The following is a 21,941-nucleotide window of genomic DNA, read 5'->3' as shown; positions in this document are numbered from 1 at the left end:
ATCACTAACAAAGTATCTTTACTGTAAAATGCTGGCTCATTTCAAGCCAGTCTTTCTCTTGTGCTTTCTTTTGATACATTTTCAAAGTAGGTTTTGAGGGGGTTTCTTTTATATCTATGACTTTTCACACAAATCTTACAAATTTCTATATATTTCTTGCTGTTTCTCTAATCATCCTCTTGCTTTTTGTTGAAAGGAACCAGACCTTCTGTTTCTTCCTCTATCCTTGGTCCTGAAATCCACTTTATAAAACCTTTTGCATTTGTGTTTTCTAAAGTAATTTGTTTTCAGGGTAACATTTGCTGTGTACCATTTAGATTTATTAGCTCACTGATGCCTGTGTTTGTAATAAATGAGGATTTAATTCAAGTGATTCATTGTTTATAATGCATAGGACCCTTATTTTTCATTTGTTTTTAGGAGGGTTGGTTAAAGTTGCCTTGTGACCTTTTCCTTTTGGTCATTGTCTTGACTTGTCGCTGCGTCATGAATAACAAAATGTGGATGCTGTAGCATATTGTCAGGAACAGATTGTGTTTCTTCTGTGGTCAGGCTCATGTCTAGCTGGCCTAAGTCCATTTTTCCAGAGTACATCCAACTCCCACAATTGTTTTTAGCAGCTGTTTCTCTGGTTATTGTGCATATACTTAACTTGGGATTAATCACTTCCCAAAGATCGCCACTGCACTTTTTAAAAAATATATTATTAGTTTACCCTAGTCTCGGTTTCATGTCTTGTTTTGAATTCTGGCTTTATGTGGCTTGCTCTTTTTGGTAAATAGTGGTTGTGATGATTGAAGAAATCATTTTCTTCACATTCTTTTTACTAATGAATTTCTTTGGGATGAAACTAATTACATTTTCTGTCAATGAGCAAATCATTTGAATTTATCTTACGACAGCATACTTATTTTTCTTCAGTTCATAAATATTCTCGTACCAAATGGGGAAATTCTATTGCGCTACATCCTTGGAAGGTTTAGAAGGAGGATTTTTTTAATTGGTTGACATTCACTTTCACCTGAACAAACCCTTTATCCATCAGCCACCTCAGAAAAACTTTCAACCTTTGTAAGAGTTTTCTGTCTAAAAGAATTATCCAGAATGAGTGACTTATTAATAATTGTTATAAATACATAAATAAATGACTGGTTTTCTTTTACAGTAGAGTTTCATCTTTCTTGTTGGGTTATATTTTGTGGTTTACTTGGTGTTAATGCAGTGTTTAAGTATGGCAAGTTTATGAAATGGTTAATTGAAATTGATATACAATCCAATGTGAGTTATACTATAATATCTGTTTAAAATCAGAGAAAAACCTCTTACTTTACCCATCATTTTCCCCACTCTTGTTGAACATTTCTTTCTGATTTACTTTGCATTAATACAGTAATTTACTGGTGCTTCCTTAAGAAAAGGGTAAATAGAGACATACAATTCTACTTGAGTTACATGATAATATTTGTTTAAAATTTACAAAATAAGATTTTTTTTTCAAAGTACATTTTCCCTTTACTAACTAGGTAGTATGTTAGATTTCACTTTGTAATTACACAAGAATTTTTTGTTTGCAGTTTATGAACAGGACAAAATGAAATCTGTACAACACTGCTTAAGTTACTTGGGAATAACTTTTTACAATTTCAGAAGTTAAGGCTTCTCTTTGCTTGAATTTAATAGCATCACTTACCTGGTAATATATGGCAATTTACATAACCTGAAAGGAGCTGAATAAACTTATTTGGAGTTCTGTACAAAAATCAGAATTTTGTACTGGGCTGGTAGTACATTTTAAGGATCCATGAGTCCTAAAATATTCTCTGTGTACATCTTCAGATGTCTAACTTAGAACATGTTTTTTTTTTGTTTTGTTAGTATTTTCTCTTGTTAGGTGACTTTGGCTGTACTAATAAGTGCAATATAAATTATTGTTATTATTATTATTATTATTATTATTATTATTGTTATTATGTCCACACGTAGAGCCATGTTCTTATTACTGTAATAGATTACGTTGCAGACTAAAGGGAGAAGGAAGTGCATTAGGATGCAGTGTGTTGATGTTCCTGGATCAATCTTGATAGATTTGTTATGTTTCTTAAACCCCATTCCCAGATTTGAATTAATTTTAAATGATCTGAAAGGAAAATGGTTCGAAACTATTAAACACCACCACTTGTTTTTTGCGGAGCGTGGGGTTGCATTGTTTAAAGGCGAGTAATGTTGCTCAGCTGAGCTCAAGATGTCGCTCTATACCAGCATAAAATAACATCATTCCTCCTTCCTTTGTTAAGTTCCCGGATTTGCGCCTTGGAGCTGTTCTATATTAAAAAGCAGGATCGCTGAATTGACGCATTTCGTCGTTTCATGTCATCCGGTCGTATTTAAGGAACTACTACATAAACCCTTTCAGAACTAACATTCGAAAACGGGTTTAAAAATGGTAATCTTTCCGTCGCTGGTTAGCTTCTCTTTTTTTCTTCTGCACGTCGCGCATGGAGAACAGAGTTATTCCTTTCCAGAGGAGATGAAACGAGGATCAGTTATTGGAAATATCGCGAAGGATCTCGGGCTGCAGACAGGTGCGCTGTCCACCAGAAGAGCCCGCATTGACACCGAGGAGAGTGATAAACGTTACTGTGACATCAACGTGAGAAACGGAGCGCTGATGGTGACCGAGAGGATTGATCGTGAAGGCCTTTGTGGCGAAAAGGCTTCATGTATCCTAAAACAAGAACTCGTTTTGGAAGATCCTCTGGAGCTGCATCGGATCAGCCTTCATATTCAAGATATTAATGATAACTCACCAGTATTTAGGGAAGTAAAAATAGACTTAGAAATTAGAGAATCGGCAGTAAGAGGAGCTCGCTTTTTAATCGAGGAGGCTCACGATGCGGATGTAGGACAAAATTCAGTTCAGCAGTATAGCCTTGAAAAGAACGAAAATTTCATTCTGGCTGCTAATGGAAACACAGTGGAGCTTGTTTTAGATAAGGAGCTTGATCGAGAAAAACAAAAGGAAATTAATTTACTCCTTGCAGCTTTAGATGGCGGATCTCCTCAGAGATCAGGTACAGTGGTCATACATGTAACTGTACTGGATGCTAATGATAACGCCCCAGTGTTTAGCCAGGCCGTTTATAAAGCCAGTCTGCCTGAAAACTCTCCTATTGGTACTTTAGTGATAACAGTGAGCGCAACTGATGCAGATGAGGGAGTGAATGGAGATGTGACCTATGAATTTGGACATGTTATAGATGAAGTGATGAAAATATTCAGCATTGATAGTAAGAAAGGGGAAATACGTGTAATGGATGCTGTAGATTATGAAGTTACAACATCATATGAAGTACGCGTTAAAGCAAAAGATGGTCTGGGTTTGTCATCTTATGCTAAGGTTATCATTTCTATCACTGATGTTAATGACAACGCCCCTGTAGTTAGTCTGAAATCACTGACCAATCCCATACCAGAAGACACTCCAGCTGGTACAGAGGTGGGCATCATTAATGTACAGGACAGAGACTCTGAGAATAACCGACAGGTTCGCTGCTCCATCCAGGAAAATGTCCCTTTTAAGTTGGTTCCTTCTATTAAAAACTATTATTCTCTGGTGACCACAGGACAACTGGACCGTGAACTAGTATCTGATTACAACATTACAATCATTGCCACTGATGAAGGCTCTCCTCCTCTGTCCTCCTCTAAAACTATTCAGTTATCTGTAGCTGACATCAATGACAACCCACCTGTGTTTGAGGAACAGTCCTACAGCGCATATGTGAGTGAAAATAACAAACCTGGCTCCTCTTTATGTACTGTTTCTGCTCGAGATCCTGACTGGAGACAAAACGGTACAGTGATTTATTCTCTGTTACCTGGTGAGGTGAACGGTGCCTCGGTGTCCTCCTATCTATCTGTTAATGGAGACACAGGAGTGATCCACGCTGTGAGGTCATTTGATTATGAACAGTTCAGGAGTTTCAAAGTCCAAGTGATGGCCAGAGACAATGGTTCTCCTCCTCTCAGCAGCAACGTGACTGTCAGTGTGTTCATATCTGATGTGAATGACAACTCTCCTCAGATATTGTATCCAGCACCAGAGGGCAGCTCCTTCATGACTGAGTTGGTCCCTAAAGCTGCACATGGAGGGTCTCTGGTGTCCAAAGTGATAGCAGTGGACGCAGACTCTGGACAGAACGCCTGGCTGTCCTATCATATAGTCAAAGCCACAGATCCTGGACTTTTCATTATTGATTTGCACAGTGGAGAAATCAGGACACAGCGGGACATTTCAGAATCTGACAGCATGAAACAGAACCTGATTGTTGCAGTGAAAGATAATGGACAGCCCTCTCTGTCTGCCACCTGTTCAATGTTTTTACTTATTTCTGATAACTTGGCTGAAGTGCCAGAACTGAAAGACATTTCTTATGATGAGAAGAACTCCAAACTGACCTTTTATCTGATCATTGCGCTGGTTTCTGTGTCCACCTTCTTTCTGACCTTCATCATCATCATCCTGGGTGTGAGGTTTTGTCGTAGGAGAAAGCCCAGACTGTTGTTTGATGGAGCAGTAGCCATCCCAGGAGCTTATCTTCCTCCAAATTACTCAGATGTTGACGGTACAGGAACTTTACGCAGCACCTATAATTATGATGCCTACCTGACAACAGGATCCAGAACCAGTGACTTTAAATTTGTATCATCTTACAATGACAACACGCTGCCTGCTGACCAGACTCTGAAGAAAAGTCCAACAGATTTTGCTGATGTTTTTGGAGTCTGTGATGATTCCCCAGAGGTATGAATTTATAAATCTTTTTGGATTCAGTCACTACTCATTTAATTCATGAAACTCATTTTGTATTTATTATAAATTGCTTAGAATGTTTATATGTTTGTGAAGGTATTTCATGGTCCATATTCTATTCTTGAAATCTCCTTACCAAATGCATTTTACACAAGTTCATGTTCATTATTGAGTTCATGGTTAGCTTTAATATGGATTTTTCGATCTGACTTCTAAACAATACCTATCATTTTATTAATCAAAAGTTTTTTTGCAAGTTGTTTCATAGCTGCCTGCAGATTAAGTGGGTTTAATTTTAATTTTAGTCTATCACCGGAAAGCACTCGAAGGGCGTTGTGATTTGTTCTTTTCATCTTGCTGCTGTGATGAATAAGAAGTTATATGATGCTGTTTTTGTGAGAACTTGTATGCATTTCTTTATTGCGTGAGTTTGTTGTTTCTTTTTTGTAATCCATATGAGCAGATGAAATGCTCACCTTTCAATCATTAATTAGAAGTAAGACTGTGGTGCTATTTTCTCTTTTTTATTGTTGTCATATGTTTGTTTTGCATAATGTTTCAAAACTTGAGCTTGCAATCATTAGTTATAAAGAAAGATCACTGTAAAATGCTTTCTCCTTTCAAACCAGACCTTTTCTCATGCTTACTTTTCATTCTCTTTCAAATAGGTTTGAGGTGTATTCTTCTTTTATATCCATGATTTTCAACACAAATCTTAAAAATTTCTTTATATTTGTTGCTTATTTTCTACTTCTCCTCTTGCTTTTAAAAGGAATCAGAGCTTCTGTTTCTTTCTCTATCCTTGGTCCTGAAATAAACTTCATGAAGACTTCTGAAATTGTGTGTTATAACGTAATTTGTTTTCAGGATAATATTTTCTGGGTTTTTTGGATTTATTAGCTTGTTAATGTGTGTGTTTGTTATACATAAGGTTTTAATGTAAGTATTTCAGTGTTCAAGATGCATAGGGCCCATTTTTTTCATTTGCTTTTAGGAAGGGTTTTTAAAGTTGCCTTGTGACCCTTTCCTTTTTGTCATTGTGTTGACTTCTTGCTGCGATATGGATAACAGGAAGCCTTATTCTGTAGTAAAGAATGGATTGTGTTTGTTCTATGGTCAGGCTGATGTCTAGGTTGCATAAATCCATTTCCTCAGTGTACATCCAACTCCCACAGGTGGAAGTGTGAATTTTAACAGCTGTTTCTCTGGTTATTGTGCTTACGTTCTGCAATTACTGCTTGAATTTTAAGCTTTGCATTCACCACTTTCAAAGATTGGCCAGTGTTGTTTTTTTGTGTTTTCTTTTTTTTTTAGTTTACCTTAGTCTCGGTCTCATTTCCTGTTTGTATGCAGATTTGATGTGGCTTGCTCTACTTTGAAAGTAATGCTTGTGATGAATGAAGAATTATTTGTTTCACTAATGAATTTCTGTCATTGAATAACTCATTTGTATTTGGCTTATGATAGAAAATGTATTTTTCTTAAATCCACACATACACATATTTTCAGACCAAATGGGGAAATTCTATTGCTCTACATTCTTGGAAAGTTCAGGTACAGATAATTTTTTAATGGCTGACATTCCCTTTGATAAGTTCCTCCTGAACAAACCCTTTTTCCATCAGCCACATCAGAAAAATGTTGAACATTTGTAGGAGTTTTCTGTCCAGATGTCTCATCCAGAGTGAGTTACGTGGTAATAATTATTAAAAATAATTATAAAATAAATAAGTAAATAAGAACATAACTGGTTTTCTTTTACACTAGAATTTCCTCCATGTTACTGGGTGATATTTTGAGGCTTAACTGGTGATAATGCAGTGTTCTAGTATTGCTAGTTTATAAACTGGTTAGATGAAAATGATATACAATTTAATGTCAATTACATTACAATATCAGTTTAAAATCTGAGGGAAAAAAACTCCTATTTCACTGTACGGTTTCTCTATATTTGTTGTGATTTACTTTGCAATAATGCAGTAATTTATTGGTGCTACTTTAGGAACAGGATAACAAACATACAATACTACATGAGTTAAATGTTAAAAACTGTTTACAATTCCAGAAGTTAAAACTTATCTTTGTCTACTTGAATCTAATAGCAGCACTTACCTGACATTTTGTACATAAAATCATTAAGTGTCTGATTTAAAAAAACTGTTTGTTTTTTATTTCTCTTGTAAAGCGAATTTGACTGCTTTATGACTTGCAAAATGCTGTGTCATTATTATTATTATTATTATTATTATTATTATTATTATTGTTGTTGTTGTTGTTGTTATTATTTATTAATATGCTGTCCACACCTGAAACCATGTTATATTGACGGTAATAGATTACTTTGCGCCATGGTCACTTGCAGAGTAAAGATAGAAGGAAGTGCATTAGGATGCAGTCTGTTGGTGTTCCTGGTTTCAAGTTGATAGATTTTTCATGTTTATTAAACTCCAATATCTGATGTGATTTCAATTTTCGATTATCTATATTGAAAACTGTTCAAAAACATTAAACACTATTTGACAGTTCGATTTATTTGCATTGTTTAAAAGCGAGTAATGTTGCTCAGCTGAGCTCAAGATGTCGCTCTATACCAGCATAAAATAACATCATTCCTCCTTCCTTTGTTAAGTTCCCGGATTTGCGCCTTGGAGCTGTTCTATATTAAAAAGAAGGATCGCTGAATTGACGCATTTCGTCGTTTTATCTCATCCGGTTATATTTAAGGAACTACTACCTAAACCCTTTCAGAACTAACATTTGAAATCGGGTTTAAAAATGGTAATCTTTCCGTCGCTGGTTAGCTTCTCTTTTTTTCTTCTGCACGTCGCGCATGGAGAACAGAGTTATTCCTTTCCAGAGGAGATGAAACGAGGATCAGTTATTGGAAATATCGCGAAGGATCTCGGGCTGCAGACAGGTGCGCTGTCCACCAGAAGAGCCCGCATTGACACCGAGGAGAGTGATAAACGTTACTGTGACATCAACGTGAGAAACGGAGCGCTGATGGTGACCGAGAGGATTGATCGTGAAGGCCTTTGTGGCGAAAAGGCTTCATGTATCCTAAAACAAGAGCTCGTTTTGGAAGATCCTCTGGAGCTGCATCGGATCAGCCTTCATATTCAAGATATTAATGATAACTCACCAGTATTTAAGGACGTAAAAATAGACTTAGAAATTAGAGAATCGGCAGACAGAGGAGCTCGCTTTTTAATCGAGGAGGCTCACGATGCGGATGTAGGACAAAATTCAGTTCAGCAATATAGCCTTGAAAAGAACGAAAATTTTATTCTGGCTGCGAATGGAAACACAGTGGAGCTTGTTTTAGATAAGGAACTTGATCGAGAAAAACAAAAGGAAATTAATTTACTCCTTACAGCTTTAGATGGCGGATCTCCTCAGAGATCAGGTACAGTGGTCATACATGTAACTGTACTGGATGCTAATGATAACGCCCCAGTGTTTAGCCAGGCCGTTTATAAAGCCAGTCTGCCTGAAAACTCTCCTATTGGTACTGTAGTGATAACAGTGAGCGCAACTGATGCAGATGAGGGAGTGAATGGAGATGTGACCTATGATTTTGGACATGTTACAGATGAAGTGATGAAAATATTCAGCATTGATAGTAAAAAAGGGGAAATACGTGTAATGGATGCAGTAGATTATGAAGTTACAACATCATATGAAATACGTATTAAAGCAAAAGATGGTCTGGGGTTATCATCTTATGCTAAGGTTATCATTTCTATCACTGATATGAACGACAACGCCCCTGTAGTCAGTCTTAAATCACTGACCAATCCCATACCAGAAGACACTCCAGCTGGTACAGAGGTGGGCATCATTAATGTACAGGACAGAGACTCTGAGAATAACCGACAGGTTCGCTGCTCCATCCAGGAAAATGTCCCTTTTAAGTTGGTTCCTTCTATTAAAAACTATTATTCTCTGGTGACCACAGGACAACTGGACCGTGAACTAGTATCTGATTACAACATTACAATCTTTGCCACTGATGAAGGCTCTCCTCCTCTGTCCTCCTCTAAAATTATTCAGTTATCTGTAGCTGACATCAATGACAACCCACCTGTGTTTGAGGAACAGTCCTACAGCGCATATGTGAGTGAAAATAACAAACCTGGCTCCTCTTTATGTACTGTTTCTGCTCGAGATCCTGACTGGAGACAAAACGGTACAGTGATTTATTCTCTGTTACCTGGTGAGGTGAACGGTGCCTCGGTGTCCTCCTATCTATCTGTTAATGGAGACACAGGAGTGATCCACGCTGTGAGGTCATTTGATTATGAACAGTTCAGGAGTTTCAAAGTCCAAGTGATGGCCAGAGACAATGGTTCTCCTCCTCTCAGCAGCAACGTGACTGTCAGTGTGTTCATATCAGATATCAATGACAACTCTCCTCAGATATTGTATCCAGCACCAGAGGGCAGCTCCTTCATGACTGAGTTGGTCCCTAAAGTTGCACATGGAGGATCTCTGGTGTCCAAAGTGATAGCAGTGGACGCAGACTCTGGACAGAACGCCTGGCTGTCCTATCATATAGTCAAAGCCACAGATCCTGGACTTTTCATTATTGATTTGCACAGTGGAGAAATCAGGACACAGCGGGACATTTCAGAATCTGACAGCATGAAACAGAACCTGATTGTTGCAGTGAAAGATAATGGACAGCCCTCTCTGTCTGCCACCTGTTCAATGTATTTACTTATTTCTGATAACTTGGCTGAAGTGCCAGAACTGAAAGACATTTCTTATGATGAGAAGAACTCCAAACTGACCCTTTATCTGATCATTGCACTGGTTTCTGTGTCCACCTTCTTTCTGACCTTCGTCATCATCATCCTGGGTGTGAGGTTTTGTCGTAGGAGAAAGCCCAGACTGTTGTTTGATGGAGCAGTAGCCATCCCAGGAGCTTATCTACCTCCAAATTACTCAGATGTTGACGGTACAGGAACTTTACGCAGCACCTATAATTATGATGCCTACCTGACAACAGGATCCAGAACCAGTGACTTTAAGTTTGTATCATCTTACAATGACAACACGCTGCCTGCTGACCAGACTCTGAAGAAAAGTCCAACAGACTTTGCTGATGTTTTTGGAGTCTGTGATGATTCCCCAGAGGTATGAATTTATAAATCTTTTTTGATTCAGTCACTACTCTTTTAATTCATGAAACTCATTTTGTATTTATTATAAATTGCTTAAAATGTTCTAATGTTTGTGAAGGTATTTAATGGTCCATATTCTATTCTTGAAATCTCCTTACCAGATGCATTTTACACGAGTTCATTTTCGTTATTGAGTTCATGGTTGGGTTTAATATGGATTTTTCGATCTGACTTCTCAACAATACCTATCATTTTATTAATCAAAAGTTTTTTTGCAAGTTGTTTCATAGCTGCCTGCAGATTAAGTGGGTAAAATTTTAATTTTAGTCTATCACCGGAAAGCACTCGAAGGGAATTGTAATTTGTTCTTCTCCTCTTGCTGCTGTGATGAATAAGAAGTTATATAATGCTGTTTTTGTGAGAACTTGTATGCATTTCTTTATTGCATCAGTTTGTTGTTTCTTTTTTGTAATCCATATGAGCAGAGGAAAGACTCACCTTTCAATCATTAATTAGAAGTAAGACTGTGGTGCTATTTTCTCTTTTTTATTGTTGTCATATGTATGTTTTGTATAATGTTTCAAAGCTTGAGCTTGCAATCATTAGTTATAAAGAAAGATCACTGTAAAATGCTTTCTCCTTTCAAGCCAGACCTTTTCTCATGCTTACTTTTCATTCACTTTCAAATAGGTTTGAGGTGTATTCTTCTTTTATATCCATGATTTTCAACACAAATCTTAAAAATTTCTTTATATTTGTTGCTTATTTTCTACTTCTCCTCTTGCTTTTTAAAGGAATCAGAGCTTCTGTTTCTTTCTCTATCCTTGGTCCTGAAATAAACTTCATGAAGACTTCTGAAATTGTGTGTTATAACGTAATTTGTTTTCAGGATAATATTTTCTGGGGTTTTTTTTGGATTTATTAGCTTGTTAATGTGTGTGTTTGTTATACATAAGGTTTAAATTTAAGTATTTCAGTGTTCAAGATGCATAGGGCCCATTTTTTTTCATTTGCTTTTAGGAAGGGTTTTTAAAGTTGCCTTGTGACCCTTTCCTTTTGGTCGTTGTGTTGACTTCTTGCTGCGATATGGATAACAGGAAGCCTTATGCTGTAGTAAAGAATGGATTGTGTTTGTTCTATGGTCAGGCTGATGTCTAAGTTGCATAAATCCATTTCCTCAGTGTACATCCAACTCCCACAGTTGGGAGTGTGAATTTTAACAGTTGTTTCTCTGGTTATTGTGCTTAAGTTGTGCAATTATTGCTTGAATTTTAATCTTGGCATTCACCACTTTCAAAGATTGGCCAGTGTTGTTTTTTTTGTATTTTCTTTTTTTTTTAGTTTACCTTAGTCTCGGTCTCATTTCCTGTTTGTATGCAGATTTGATGTGGCTTGCTCTACTTTGAAAGTAATGCTAGTGATGATTGAAGAATTATTTGTTTCACTAATGAATTTCTGTCATTGAATAACTCATTTGTATTTGGCTTATGATAGAAAACTTATTTTTCTTAAATCCACACATACACATATTTTCAGACCAAATGGGGAAATTCTATTGCTCTACATTCTTGGAAAGTTCAGGTACAGATAATTTTTTAATGGCTGACATTCCCTTTGATAAGTTCCTCCTGAACAAACCCTTTTTCCATCAGCCACATCAGAAAAATGTTCAACATTTGTAGGAGTTTTCTGTCCAGATGTCTCATCCAGAGTGAGTTACGTGGTAATAATTATTAAAAATAATAATAAAATAAATAAGTAAATAAGAACATAACTGGTTTTCTTTTACACTAGAATTTCCTCCATGTTACTGGGTGATATTGTGAGGCTTAACTGGTGATAATGCAGTGTTCTAGTATTGCTAGTTTATAAACTGGTTAGATGAAAATGATATACAATTTAATGTCAGTTACATTATAATATCAGTTTAAAATCTGAGGGAAAAAAAACTCCTATTTCACTGTACGGTTTCTCTATATTTGTTGTGATTTACTTTGCAATAATGCAGTAATTTATTTGTGCTACTTTAGGAACAGGATAACAAACATACAATACTACATGAGTTAAATGTTAGTAACTGTTTTCAATTCCAGAAGTTAAAACTTATCTTTGTCTACTCGAAACTAATAGCAGCACTTACCTGACATTTTGTACATAAAATCATTAAGTGTCTCATTTTAAAAAACTGTTTGTTTTTTATTTCTATTGTAAAGCGAATTTGACTGCCTTATGACTTGCAAAATTCTGTGTCATCATTATTATTATTATTATTATTATTTATTAATATGCTGTCCACACCTGAAACCATGTTATATTGACGGTAATAGATTACTTTGCGCCATGGTCACTTGCAGAGTAAAGATAGAAGGAAGTGCATTAGGATGCAGTCTGTTGGTGTTCCTGGTTTCAAGTTGATCGATTTTTCATGTTTATTAAACTCCAATATCTGACTTGATTTAATTTTCGATTATCTAAATTCTAAAATGTTCAAAAACATTAAACACTATTTGTCAGTTCGATTTATTTGCATTGTTTAAAGGCGAGTAATGTTGCTCAGCTGAGCTCAAGATGTCGCTCTATACCAGCATAAAATAACATCATTCCTCCTTCCTTTGTTAAGTTCCCGGATTTGCGCCTTGGAGCTGTTCTATATTAAAAAGCAGGATCGCTGAATTGACGCATTTCGTCGTTTCATGTCATCCGGTTATATTTAAGGAACTACTACCTAAACCCTTTCAGAACTAACATTGGAAATCGGGTTTAAAAATGGTAATCTTTCCGTCGCTGGTTAGCTTCTCTTTTTTTCTTCTGCACGTCGCGCATGGAGAACAGAGTTATTCCTTTCCAGAGGAGATGAAACGAGGATCAGTTATTGGGAAATATCGCGAAGGATCTCGGGCTGCAGACAGGTGCGCTGTCCACCAGAAGAGCCCGCATTGACACCGAGGAGAGTGATAAACGTTACTGTGACATCAACGTGAGAAACGGAGCGCTGACGGTGACCGAGAGGATTGATCGTGAAGGCCTTTGTGACAAAAAGGCTTCATGTATCCTAAAACAGGAGCTCGTTTTGGAAGATCCTCTGGAGCTGCATCGGATCAGCCTTCATATTCAAGACATTAATGATAACTCACCAGTTTTTAAGGAAGTAAAAATAGACTTAGAAATTCATGAATCGGCAGACAGAGGAGCTCGCTTTTTAATCGAGGAGGCTCACGATGCGGATGTAGGACAAAATTCAGTTCAGCAGTATAGCCTTGAAAAGAACGAAAATTTCATTCTGGCTGCGAATGGAAACACAGTGGAGCTTGTTTTAGATAAGGAGCTTGATCGAGAAAAACAAAAGGAAATTAATTTACTCCTTACAGCTTTAGATGGTGGATCTCCTCAGAGATCAGGTACAGTGGTCATACATGTAACTGTACTGGATGCTAATGATAACGCCCCAGTGTTTAGTCAGGCCGTTTATAAAGCCAGTCTGTCTGAAAACTCTCCTATTGGTACTGTAGTGATAACAGTGAGCGCAACTGATGCAGATGAGGGAGTGAATGGAGATGTGACCTATGAATTTGGACATGTTACTGATGAAGTGATGAAAATATTCAGTATTGACAGTAAAACGGGGGGAAATACGTGTAATGGATGCAGTAGATTATGAAGTTAAAACATCATATGAAATTCGTATTAAAGCAAAAGATGGTCTGGGGTTGTCATCTTATTCTGAGGTCATCATTTCTATTACTGATGTGAACGACAACGCCCCTGTAGTTAGTTTGAAATCACTGACCAATCCCATACCAGAAGACACTCCAGCTGGTACAGAGGTGGGCATCATTAATGTACAGGACAGAGACTCTGAGAATAACCGACAGGTTCGCTGCTCCATCCAGGAAAATGTCCCTTTTAAGTTGGTTCCTTCTATTAAAAACTATTATTCTCTGGTGACCACAGGACAACTGGACCGTGAACTAGTATCTGATTACAACATTACAATCACTGCCACTGATGAGGGCTCTCCTCCTCTGTCCTCCTCTAAAACTATTCAGTTATCTCTTGCTGATATCAATGACAACCCACCTGTGTTTGAGGAACAGTCCTACAGCGCATATGTGAGTGAAAATAACAAACCTGGCTCCTCTTTATGTACTGTTTCTGCTAGAGATCCTGACTGGAGACAAAACGGTACAGTGATTTATTCTCTGTTACCTGGTGAGGTGAACGGTGCCTCGGTGTCCTCCTATCTATCTGTTAATGGAGACACAGGAGTGATCCACGCTGTGAGGTCATTTGATTATGAACAGTTCAGGAGTTTCAAAGTCCAAGTGATGGCCAGAGACAATGGTTCTCCTCGTCTCAGCAGCAACGTGACTGTCAGTGTGTTCATATCTGATGCGAATGACAACTCTCCTCAGATATTGTATCCAGCACCAGAGGGCAGCTCCTTCATGACTGAGTTGGTCCCCAAAGCTGCACATGGAGGGTCTCTGGTGTCCAAAGTGATAGCAGTGGACGCAGACTCTGGACAGAACGCCTGGCTTTCATATCATATAGCCAAAGCCACAGATCCTGGACTTTTCAGTATTGATCTACACAGTGGAGAAATCAGGACACAGCGAGACATTTCAGAATCTGACAGCATGAAACAGAACCTGATTGTTGCAGTGAAAGATAATGGACAGCCCTCTCTGTCTGCCACCTGTTCAATGTATTTACTTATTTCTGATAACTTGGCTGAAGTTCCTGAACTGAAGGATATTTCTTATGATGAGAAGAACTCCAAGTTGACCTCTTATCTGATCATAGCGCTGGTTTCTGTGTCCACCTTCTTTCTGACCTTCATCATCATCATCCTGGGTGTGAGATTTTGTCGCAGGAGAAAGCCCAGACTGTTGTTTGATGGAGCAGTAGCCATCCCAGGAGCTTATCTTCCTCCTAATTATGCAGATGTTGACGGAACAGGAACTTTACGCAGCACCTATAATTATGATGCCTACCTGACAACAGGATCCAGAACCAGTGACTTTAAATTTGTTTCATCCTACAATGACAACACGCTGCCTGCTGACCAGACTCTGAAGAAAAGTCCATCAGACTTTGCTGATGTGTTTGGCGTCTGTGATGATTCCCCAGAGGTATGAATCTATAGATCTTTTTGGATTCAGTCACTACTCGTTTTGGGTCATGAAACTCAATTTGTATTTATGATAAATTATTTTTTGTATGTTTATGTACATGAAGTTCTTTAATAACCCACTTTCTTTTCTTAATGTCCGCATACAAAGCATATTAGACATGTTCATTGTCATGATTGACTTTAATATTGATTTTTGGGTTTGACTTCTGCATGTGATTCTTTATTTTTTCAGGTGGTTTCTTCTACTTTGCTAGCTGTGATTTTACACTCAAGTCTTACACATGCCGTTTTATTCCATTCTTATCTTCCATTTTTATTCTTCTGCTATTTTTCATGAATGGTTCCACTGTTTGTTTTTCTTTGGCTCTTTTGTTTCTCTGTTCTTGGTCCTGAAATCCACTTCAGAAAGAGTTGTACCTTTGTGTGGTCTGAAGTAGTTTGTTGTCAGGGCAAAATTTGTGTTTTACTAATTGGCTTTACTTACTCATTAATGTGCATGTTTATTAAACAGGAGATCTTGATTTTAGTATTTGAGTTTTTGCTATTTCCCGTATTATTTATATCTTCAAAAGAATTCTGAGGTATTTTTTTCTAAAATAATTGTATTATTATTATTATTATTATTTTCTCAGTTTCTTTTCACCTTTAACATAACCTCATCCCTTATGTCTCCAATTTTTTAACATTTGCTTTTGCCGCACTTGGCATTTTGCAAAAATCTGAATACCATGTTATCTATTGTAATCATGTTTTTTTTCTTAAGTATTTGTGGGTTTTTGTCACATGTTTCAGTTTCTACTGGGAAATTTTGAGTTTTGTTTCAGGTCTTTGAGTCTTAATCTTGTCTTTGAAAAGTCAACAAGCAGATTAATTCACCCATATTCTACAGAAATCATAATTGTGGTCACAGAAAAGTACTTTAACAAGTTTCTAAAACTTTTAAATCCTGGATAATATTGTTGTCTAAAAAAGCATAGTATTGCAGAGCAGCCAAATCAGCTGCAAAAGAATCTTGTTATTTATTCACTTTTATGTGAGGTGGCTAAAGTTGGTTTGTGGCTCTGACTTTTGGTTGTTGTCCTGTCTTCTTGCTGTATCATGCATAAACAGGTTGCTGTTGCTCATCCTGAGGAATGGATTGTGTTTTATCTGTAGTCTGGCTGATGTGCATCTTTATAGTTCAATTTCCACAGAATTCATCAAACTTCCACATATTGTATGTCTCTCTGGTTGTTATGCATATATCTGCAAATACTGCTAGAAAATCTAAGCCTGGAATCATCATTTACAAAGATCCCTCACTGTGAATTTCATGTTTTCCCCATTGTTATTATTATTACCCAACCTCAGTCTCATGTCTCTGGTTGTTATGGCTTGCTCTGCTTTGGAAGCATTGCTTTTGATGATTGTAGTGTTATTTTTTACTGATATTATGTATGTGTAAGCTAGTCATGTTTTCTGTCGGTGAACAATTCATTTGAGTTTGGCTCATAATAACACACTTTTTTTTTTCTAACATTCATATATACATAGTGTCAGCCAAAATAGAGAAGTTATATTACTCTACTTTCTTGGTAAGTTGTTCTAAATTTGTGGTACAGTTTTAAAAAGGTAGACATTTACTTTTATAAGGTTCACTTGAACAAGCCGTTGCCTGATGACATGCAGGCATATGTGTATTAACTCTATCCAGTTTGTGTTTAACTAGAAGAAATGCATCTAAAAAAAGCAAAGATTTGTAAGTTTTCTACCCAACACACTTCAGTGTGAGTTACATAATAAAAACTATTAAAAAATATATATAGCTGTATTTCCTTTACAGTAGAGTTTTGCCTTCGTTACTGGTTAATGTTTTGTGCTTTACTTGGTAAAAATGCAGATTTTGAATATTTCTAGTTTATGAACTGGTTTACTGAAAACACTACACAAAGCTCTGTGAGTTGCATGCAATGTTTCTTTAAAATCTGAGAAAATACTCTCTTACGTTGCCGTTTCCCATACTTACTCGATAATTTGTTGTGTTTTACTTTGCAATATAGCAGTATTTTACTGGTGCTACTTTATGAACAGGGTGAATACACATGTGCAGTCATGCATGAGTTACATGATAATATATCTGTTTAAAATCTACAAAACAAGAACTTTCTTTTGTAGAGTTTTCCTTTACTAACTGGGAAAGATTTTACTTTGTAATTATGCAGTACATTATTGTTACTAGTTGTATGAACAGGTTAAACAAAAACTGTGAAATCTTTCATGAATTTTATGGTAACTGCTTAAAATATAAGACGTTAAAGCTTTGTTCACTTGAATAGTAAAGGGAGATGTAAGTGCATTAGGATGCAGGATATTCCTAGACCAAGCTTAATAGATTTGTCATGTTTATTAAAATGAAAATTGTTTAAAGTTTTGAAGAAAAAAAATAAAAATTATCAGTTCGATTTATTTGCATTGTTTAAAGGCGAGCAATGTTGCTCAGCTGAGCTCAAGATGTCGCTCTATACCAGCATAAAATAACATCATTCCTCCTTCCTTTGTTAAGTTCCCGGATTTGCGCCTTGGAGCTGTTCTATATTAAAAAGCACGATCGCTGAATTGACGCATTTCGTCGTTTCATGTCATCCGGTTATATTTAAGGAACTACTACCTAAACCCTTTCAGAACTAACATTCGAAAACGGGTTTAAAAATGGTAATCTTTCCGTCGCTGGTTAGCTTCTCTTTTTTTCTTCTGCACGTCGCGCATGGAGAACAGAGTTATTCCTTTCCAGAGGAGATGAAACGAGGATCAGTTATTGGAAATATCGCGAAGGATCTCGGGCTGCAGACAGGTGCGCTGTCCACCAGAAGAGCCCGCATTGACACCGAGGAGAGTGATAAACGTTACTGTGACATCAACGTGAGAAACGGAGCGCTGATGGTGACCGAGAGGATTGATCGTGAAGGCCTTTGTGGCAAAAAGGCTTCATGTATCCTAAAACAAGAACTCGTTTTGGAAGATCCTCTAGAGCTGCATCGGATCAGCCTTCATATTCAAGATATTAATGATAACTCACCAGTTTTTAAGGAAGTAAAAATAGGCTTAGAGATTCAGGAATCGGCTGACAGAGGAGCTCGCTTTTTAATCGAGGAGGCTCACGATGCGGATGTAGGACAAAATTCAGTTCAGCAGTATAGCCTTGAAAAGAACGAAAATTTCATTCTGGCTGCGAATGGAAACACAGTGGAGCTTGTTTTAGATAAGGAGCTTGATCGAGAAAAACAAAAGGAAATTAATTTACTCCTTACAGCTTTAGATGGCGGATCTCCTCAGAGATCAGGTACAGTGGTCATACATGTAACTGTACTGGATGCTAATGATAACGCCCCAGTGTTTAGCCAGGCCGTTTATAAAGCCAGTCTGCCTGAAAACTCTCCTATTGGTACTGTAGTGATAACAGTGAGCGCAACTGATGCAGATGAGGGAGTGAATGGAGATGTGACCTATGATTTTGGACATGTTACAGATGAAGTGATGAAAATATTTAGCATTGATAGTAAAAAAGGGGAAATATCTGTAATAGATACTGTAGATTATGAAGTTACAACATCATATGAAATACGTATTAAAGCAAAAGATGGTTTTGGGTTGTCATCTTATTCTGAGGTCATTATTTCTATCACTGATGTGAATGACAACGCCCCTGTAGTTAGTGTGAAATCACTGACCAATCCCATACCAGAAGACACTCCAGCTGGTACAGAGGTGGGCATCATTAATGTACAGGATAGAGACTCTGAGAATAACCGACAGGTTCGCTGCTCCATCCAGGAAAATGTCCCTTTTAAGTTGGTTCCTTCTATTAAAAACTATTATTCTCTGGTGACCACAGGACAACTGGACCGTGAACTAGTATCTGATTACAACATTACAATCTTTGCCACTGATGAGGGCTCTCCTCCTCTGTCCTCCTCTAAAACTATTCATTTATCTGTAGCTGATATCAATGACAACCCACCTGTGTTTGAGGAACAGTCCTACAGCGCATATGTGAGTGAAAATAACAAACCTGGCTCCACTTTATGTACTGTTTCTGCTAGAGATCCTGACTGGAGACAAAACGGTACAGTGATTTATTCTCTGTTACCTGGTGAGGTGAACGGTGCCTCGGTGTCCTCCTATCTATCTGTTAATGGAGACACAGGAGTGATCCACGCTGTGAGGTCATTTGATTATGAACAGTTCAGGAGTTTCAAAGTCCAAGTGATGGCCAGAGACAATGGTTCTCCTCCACTCAGCAGCAACGTGACTGTCAGTGTGTTCATATCAGATATCAATGACAACTCTCCTCAGATTTTGTACCCAGCACCAGAGGGCAGCTCCTTCATGACTGAGTTGGTCCCCAAAGCTGCACATGGAGGGTCTCTGGTGTCCAAAGTGATAGCAGTGGACGCAGACTCTGGACAGAACGCCTGGCTGTCCTATCATATAGTCAAAGCCACAGATCCTGGACTTTTCATTATTGATTTGCACAGTGGAGAAATCAGGACACAGCGGGACATTTCAGAATCTGACAGCATGAAACAGAACCTGATTGTTGCAGTGAAAGATAATGGACAGCCCTCTCTGTCTGCCACCTGTTCAATGTATTTACTTATTTCTGATAACTTGGCTGAAGTGCCAGAACTGAAAGACATTTCTTTTGATGAGAAGAACTCCAAGTTGACCTCTTATCTGATCATCGCACTGGTTTCTGTGTCCACCTTCTTTCTGACCTTCATCATCATCATCTTGGGTGTGAGGTTTTGTCGTAGGAGAAAGCCCAGACTGTTATTTGATGGAGCAGTAGCCATCCCAGGAGCTTATCTTCCTCCAAATTACGCAGATGTTGACGGTACAGGAACTTTACGCAGCACCTATAATTATGATGCCTACCTGACAACAGGATCCAGAACCAGTGACTTTAAGTTTGTATCATCTTACAATGACAACACGCTGCCTGCTGACCAGACTCTGAAGAAAAGTCCAACAGATTTTGCCGATGTGTTTGGCGTCTGTGATGATTCCCCAGAGGTATGAATCTATTGATTTGTTTTCAGACACAATTTAACTTTGGTTTTAAAATAACGTTTTCCATATCTATGTGACAAAGCATTATTTCAGTTGTTATTTAGAAATAATTATTCTTCCCCACATGTACAAATGAATGAAACACCTCTGCTGAAGTATTTCACAGAAGAAATAAAATTGTTCTTATTTCCTCTGTATTCCATTAGTTTATTTTATTCCATAAAACTCTTTTTGTCATTTATAGATATTATTTTAATTCTGTTATGTTTGTGAAGGTATTTTATGATCAGCCTTCTTTTCTCAGTCATTCGAAATGCGGATTGTGCCCATTCATATTTATGATTGAGCTTGTGACTGAATTTTAAAATACTTTAAGCCTAAAATCAATATAAAGCTTCTTAATAATATTATCACCATTATCTTTATAATTCATAATTTTTTTTGCAAATCACTCAGTCCACAACTGAGTGACGCTAAAAATATAAAATTAATTCAAGTGACTCAAAGATCTATGTCAGTCAATGTTTCCTCTAATTTTTCATGTGTCTGGGCATACACACAGGCTCCCTGAGTAAACTGAGGACCACTGTGAGCAACATCAGCTGTGCGCACTATGGCCACACACCAGTATTACACCTGTTATAAATCTGGGATCATAGAAAGTTACATGGCTTATTAAAAGAATCAGATTACAGCAGCAACTTCCATTAGTTTGCTTTTAATATAAGTGATTTGCCCCACTTAAAATGAAAAAAACAAAAACATTGCTGTTCATGAGATGCATATTATGTTATATATAAGAGTCCTGCTTTGGCCATGGTGAGAAATGAGACAATTTCACCTTTCAGACATAACTTTTTGTTCACATTAAAACATTCACATTCTGCACAATGAAATGTGTGCTCTAGCTTGTGATAGTGTATAAATTCTTGTAACTCTTTGTCTTAAAATATTTCATTACACAGTTTTTTCACGTCTGTCTTTCTCACTTCTCCAGTGGTTGTTCGCTCGAGGTAGTCCAACTTCCATTCAGTCCATTTTTCCCTCTGAAAACTCGCTTGCTACTTTGGCCTCGCTGCATGTTTTGCAGAGTAAACCTTTCTCACTCGAAAAAGAAGAAATATCACCCAGTTGCACCACTTGTTCTTCTTTTTGCACAAGCTCCGACAGCCATTCCATCTTAAAAGAAGCGCATTTCTGTTTTGCTTTGGCTTGATGAGTGGATGTCCCACTGCCCACTGTTCGCTTAGCCATGATAGGGTGGTAGCTTTAGCGTCTCTTAACTCCTCCGTACTTTTCCTACCTAGCAAATCTGCACGGTGCCACAGCGCAAGGCACGTACACACAATAGCATGCAATGATTGGCTACGTAGCGTAAGTGAGCCGTATCGTATCATTGGCTGGACACCTGAGACTCACCGAGTTATATCGTTATACGTTATTGGTCCATAGTTAAAACTGATGTCTGAGCTCAATGTATAGTTTACGTTGGATTTTATTTTATGCGCTGCATAGATTTTATTGTGCGCTGAGAATGTGCGAGCAGTGCGCGATTGCGCAAAAGCGCAGCTTAAAGTTAACATTGATGTCAGTCTTCTTCTAGGACTTTGTCTTTCCTTCTTGTGTGGATAACAAGTTAGAAGACGCTGCATCTGTGAGAAAAGGATTGCGTTAATTCGTCAGATACACTTTTTGTTTTGTGTATTCCATCAGAGCAGATCAAACAGGCTCACATGTCTTTTTTTTTCAAGTGAAACTAACATATTCTCTCTTATTTTTGTTTTCACTTTATATGTAAGTTTCACTTAGAGTTCAAAAG

At 37.5% G+C, this 21,941-nt stretch overlaps 4 protein-coding genes across 4 annotated transcripts; all 4 read left to right on the top strand.

Annotated features, from left to right (window-relative positions):
* The first annotated feature begins 2,213 nt into the window (after nt 1–2,213).
* LOC116715000 (protocadherin gamma-A12-like) lies at nt 2,214–4,810 on the top strand. Its single transcript, XM_032555817.1, has one exon. It carries the CDS (start codon nt 2,441–2,443, stop codon nt 4,808–4,810), a length of 2,370 nt encoding a protein of 789 aa, XP_032411708.1. The 5' UTR covers nt 2,214–2,440.
* Nucleotides 4,811–7,506: 2,696 nt separating this feature from the next.
* Nucleotides 7,507–9,958, top strand: LOC116715001 (protocadherin gamma-A10-like). Its single transcript, XM_032555818.1, has one exon. The coding sequence runs from the start codon at nt 7,589–7,591 to the stop codon at nt 9,956–9,958; it is 2,370 nt and encodes a 789-aa protein (XP_032411709.1). The 5' UTR covers nt 7,507–7,588.
* Nucleotides 9,959–12,449: 2,491 nt separating this feature from the next.
* On the top strand, nt 12,450–15,077 carry LOC116715002 (protocadherin gamma-A11-like). Its single transcript, XM_032555819.1, is given in 3 exon segments — nt 12,450–12,813; nt 12,815–13,561; nt 13,563–15,077. Coding segments are annotated over 3 exon segments (2,370 nt in total). The 5' UTR covers nt 12,450–12,705.
* Nucleotides 15,078–17,632: 2,555 nt separating this feature from the next.
* Nucleotides 17,633–20,131, top strand: LOC116714999 (protocadherin gamma-A12-like). The gene has a single exon (XM_032555816.1). It carries the CDS (start codon nt 17,762–17,764, stop codon nt 20,129–20,131), a length of 2,370 nt encoding a protein of 789 aa, XP_032411707.1. The 5' UTR covers nt 17,633–17,761.
* The last annotated feature ends 1,810 nt before the right edge of the window (nt 20,132–21,941 follow it).

This window comes from Xiphophorus hellerii, chromosome 23 (genome assembly GCF_003331165.1).
Source record: "Xiphophorus hellerii strain 12219 chromosome 23, Xiphophorus_hellerii-4.1, whole genome shotgun sequence".
Taxonomy (NCBI): domain Eukaryota; kingdom Metazoa; phylum Chordata; class Actinopteri; order Cyprinodontiformes; family Poeciliidae; genus Xiphophorus; species Xiphophorus hellerii.
The sequence above is the reverse complement of the archived record's forward strand: the minus strand, read 5'-3'. Positions and strand labels throughout refer to the sequence as shown.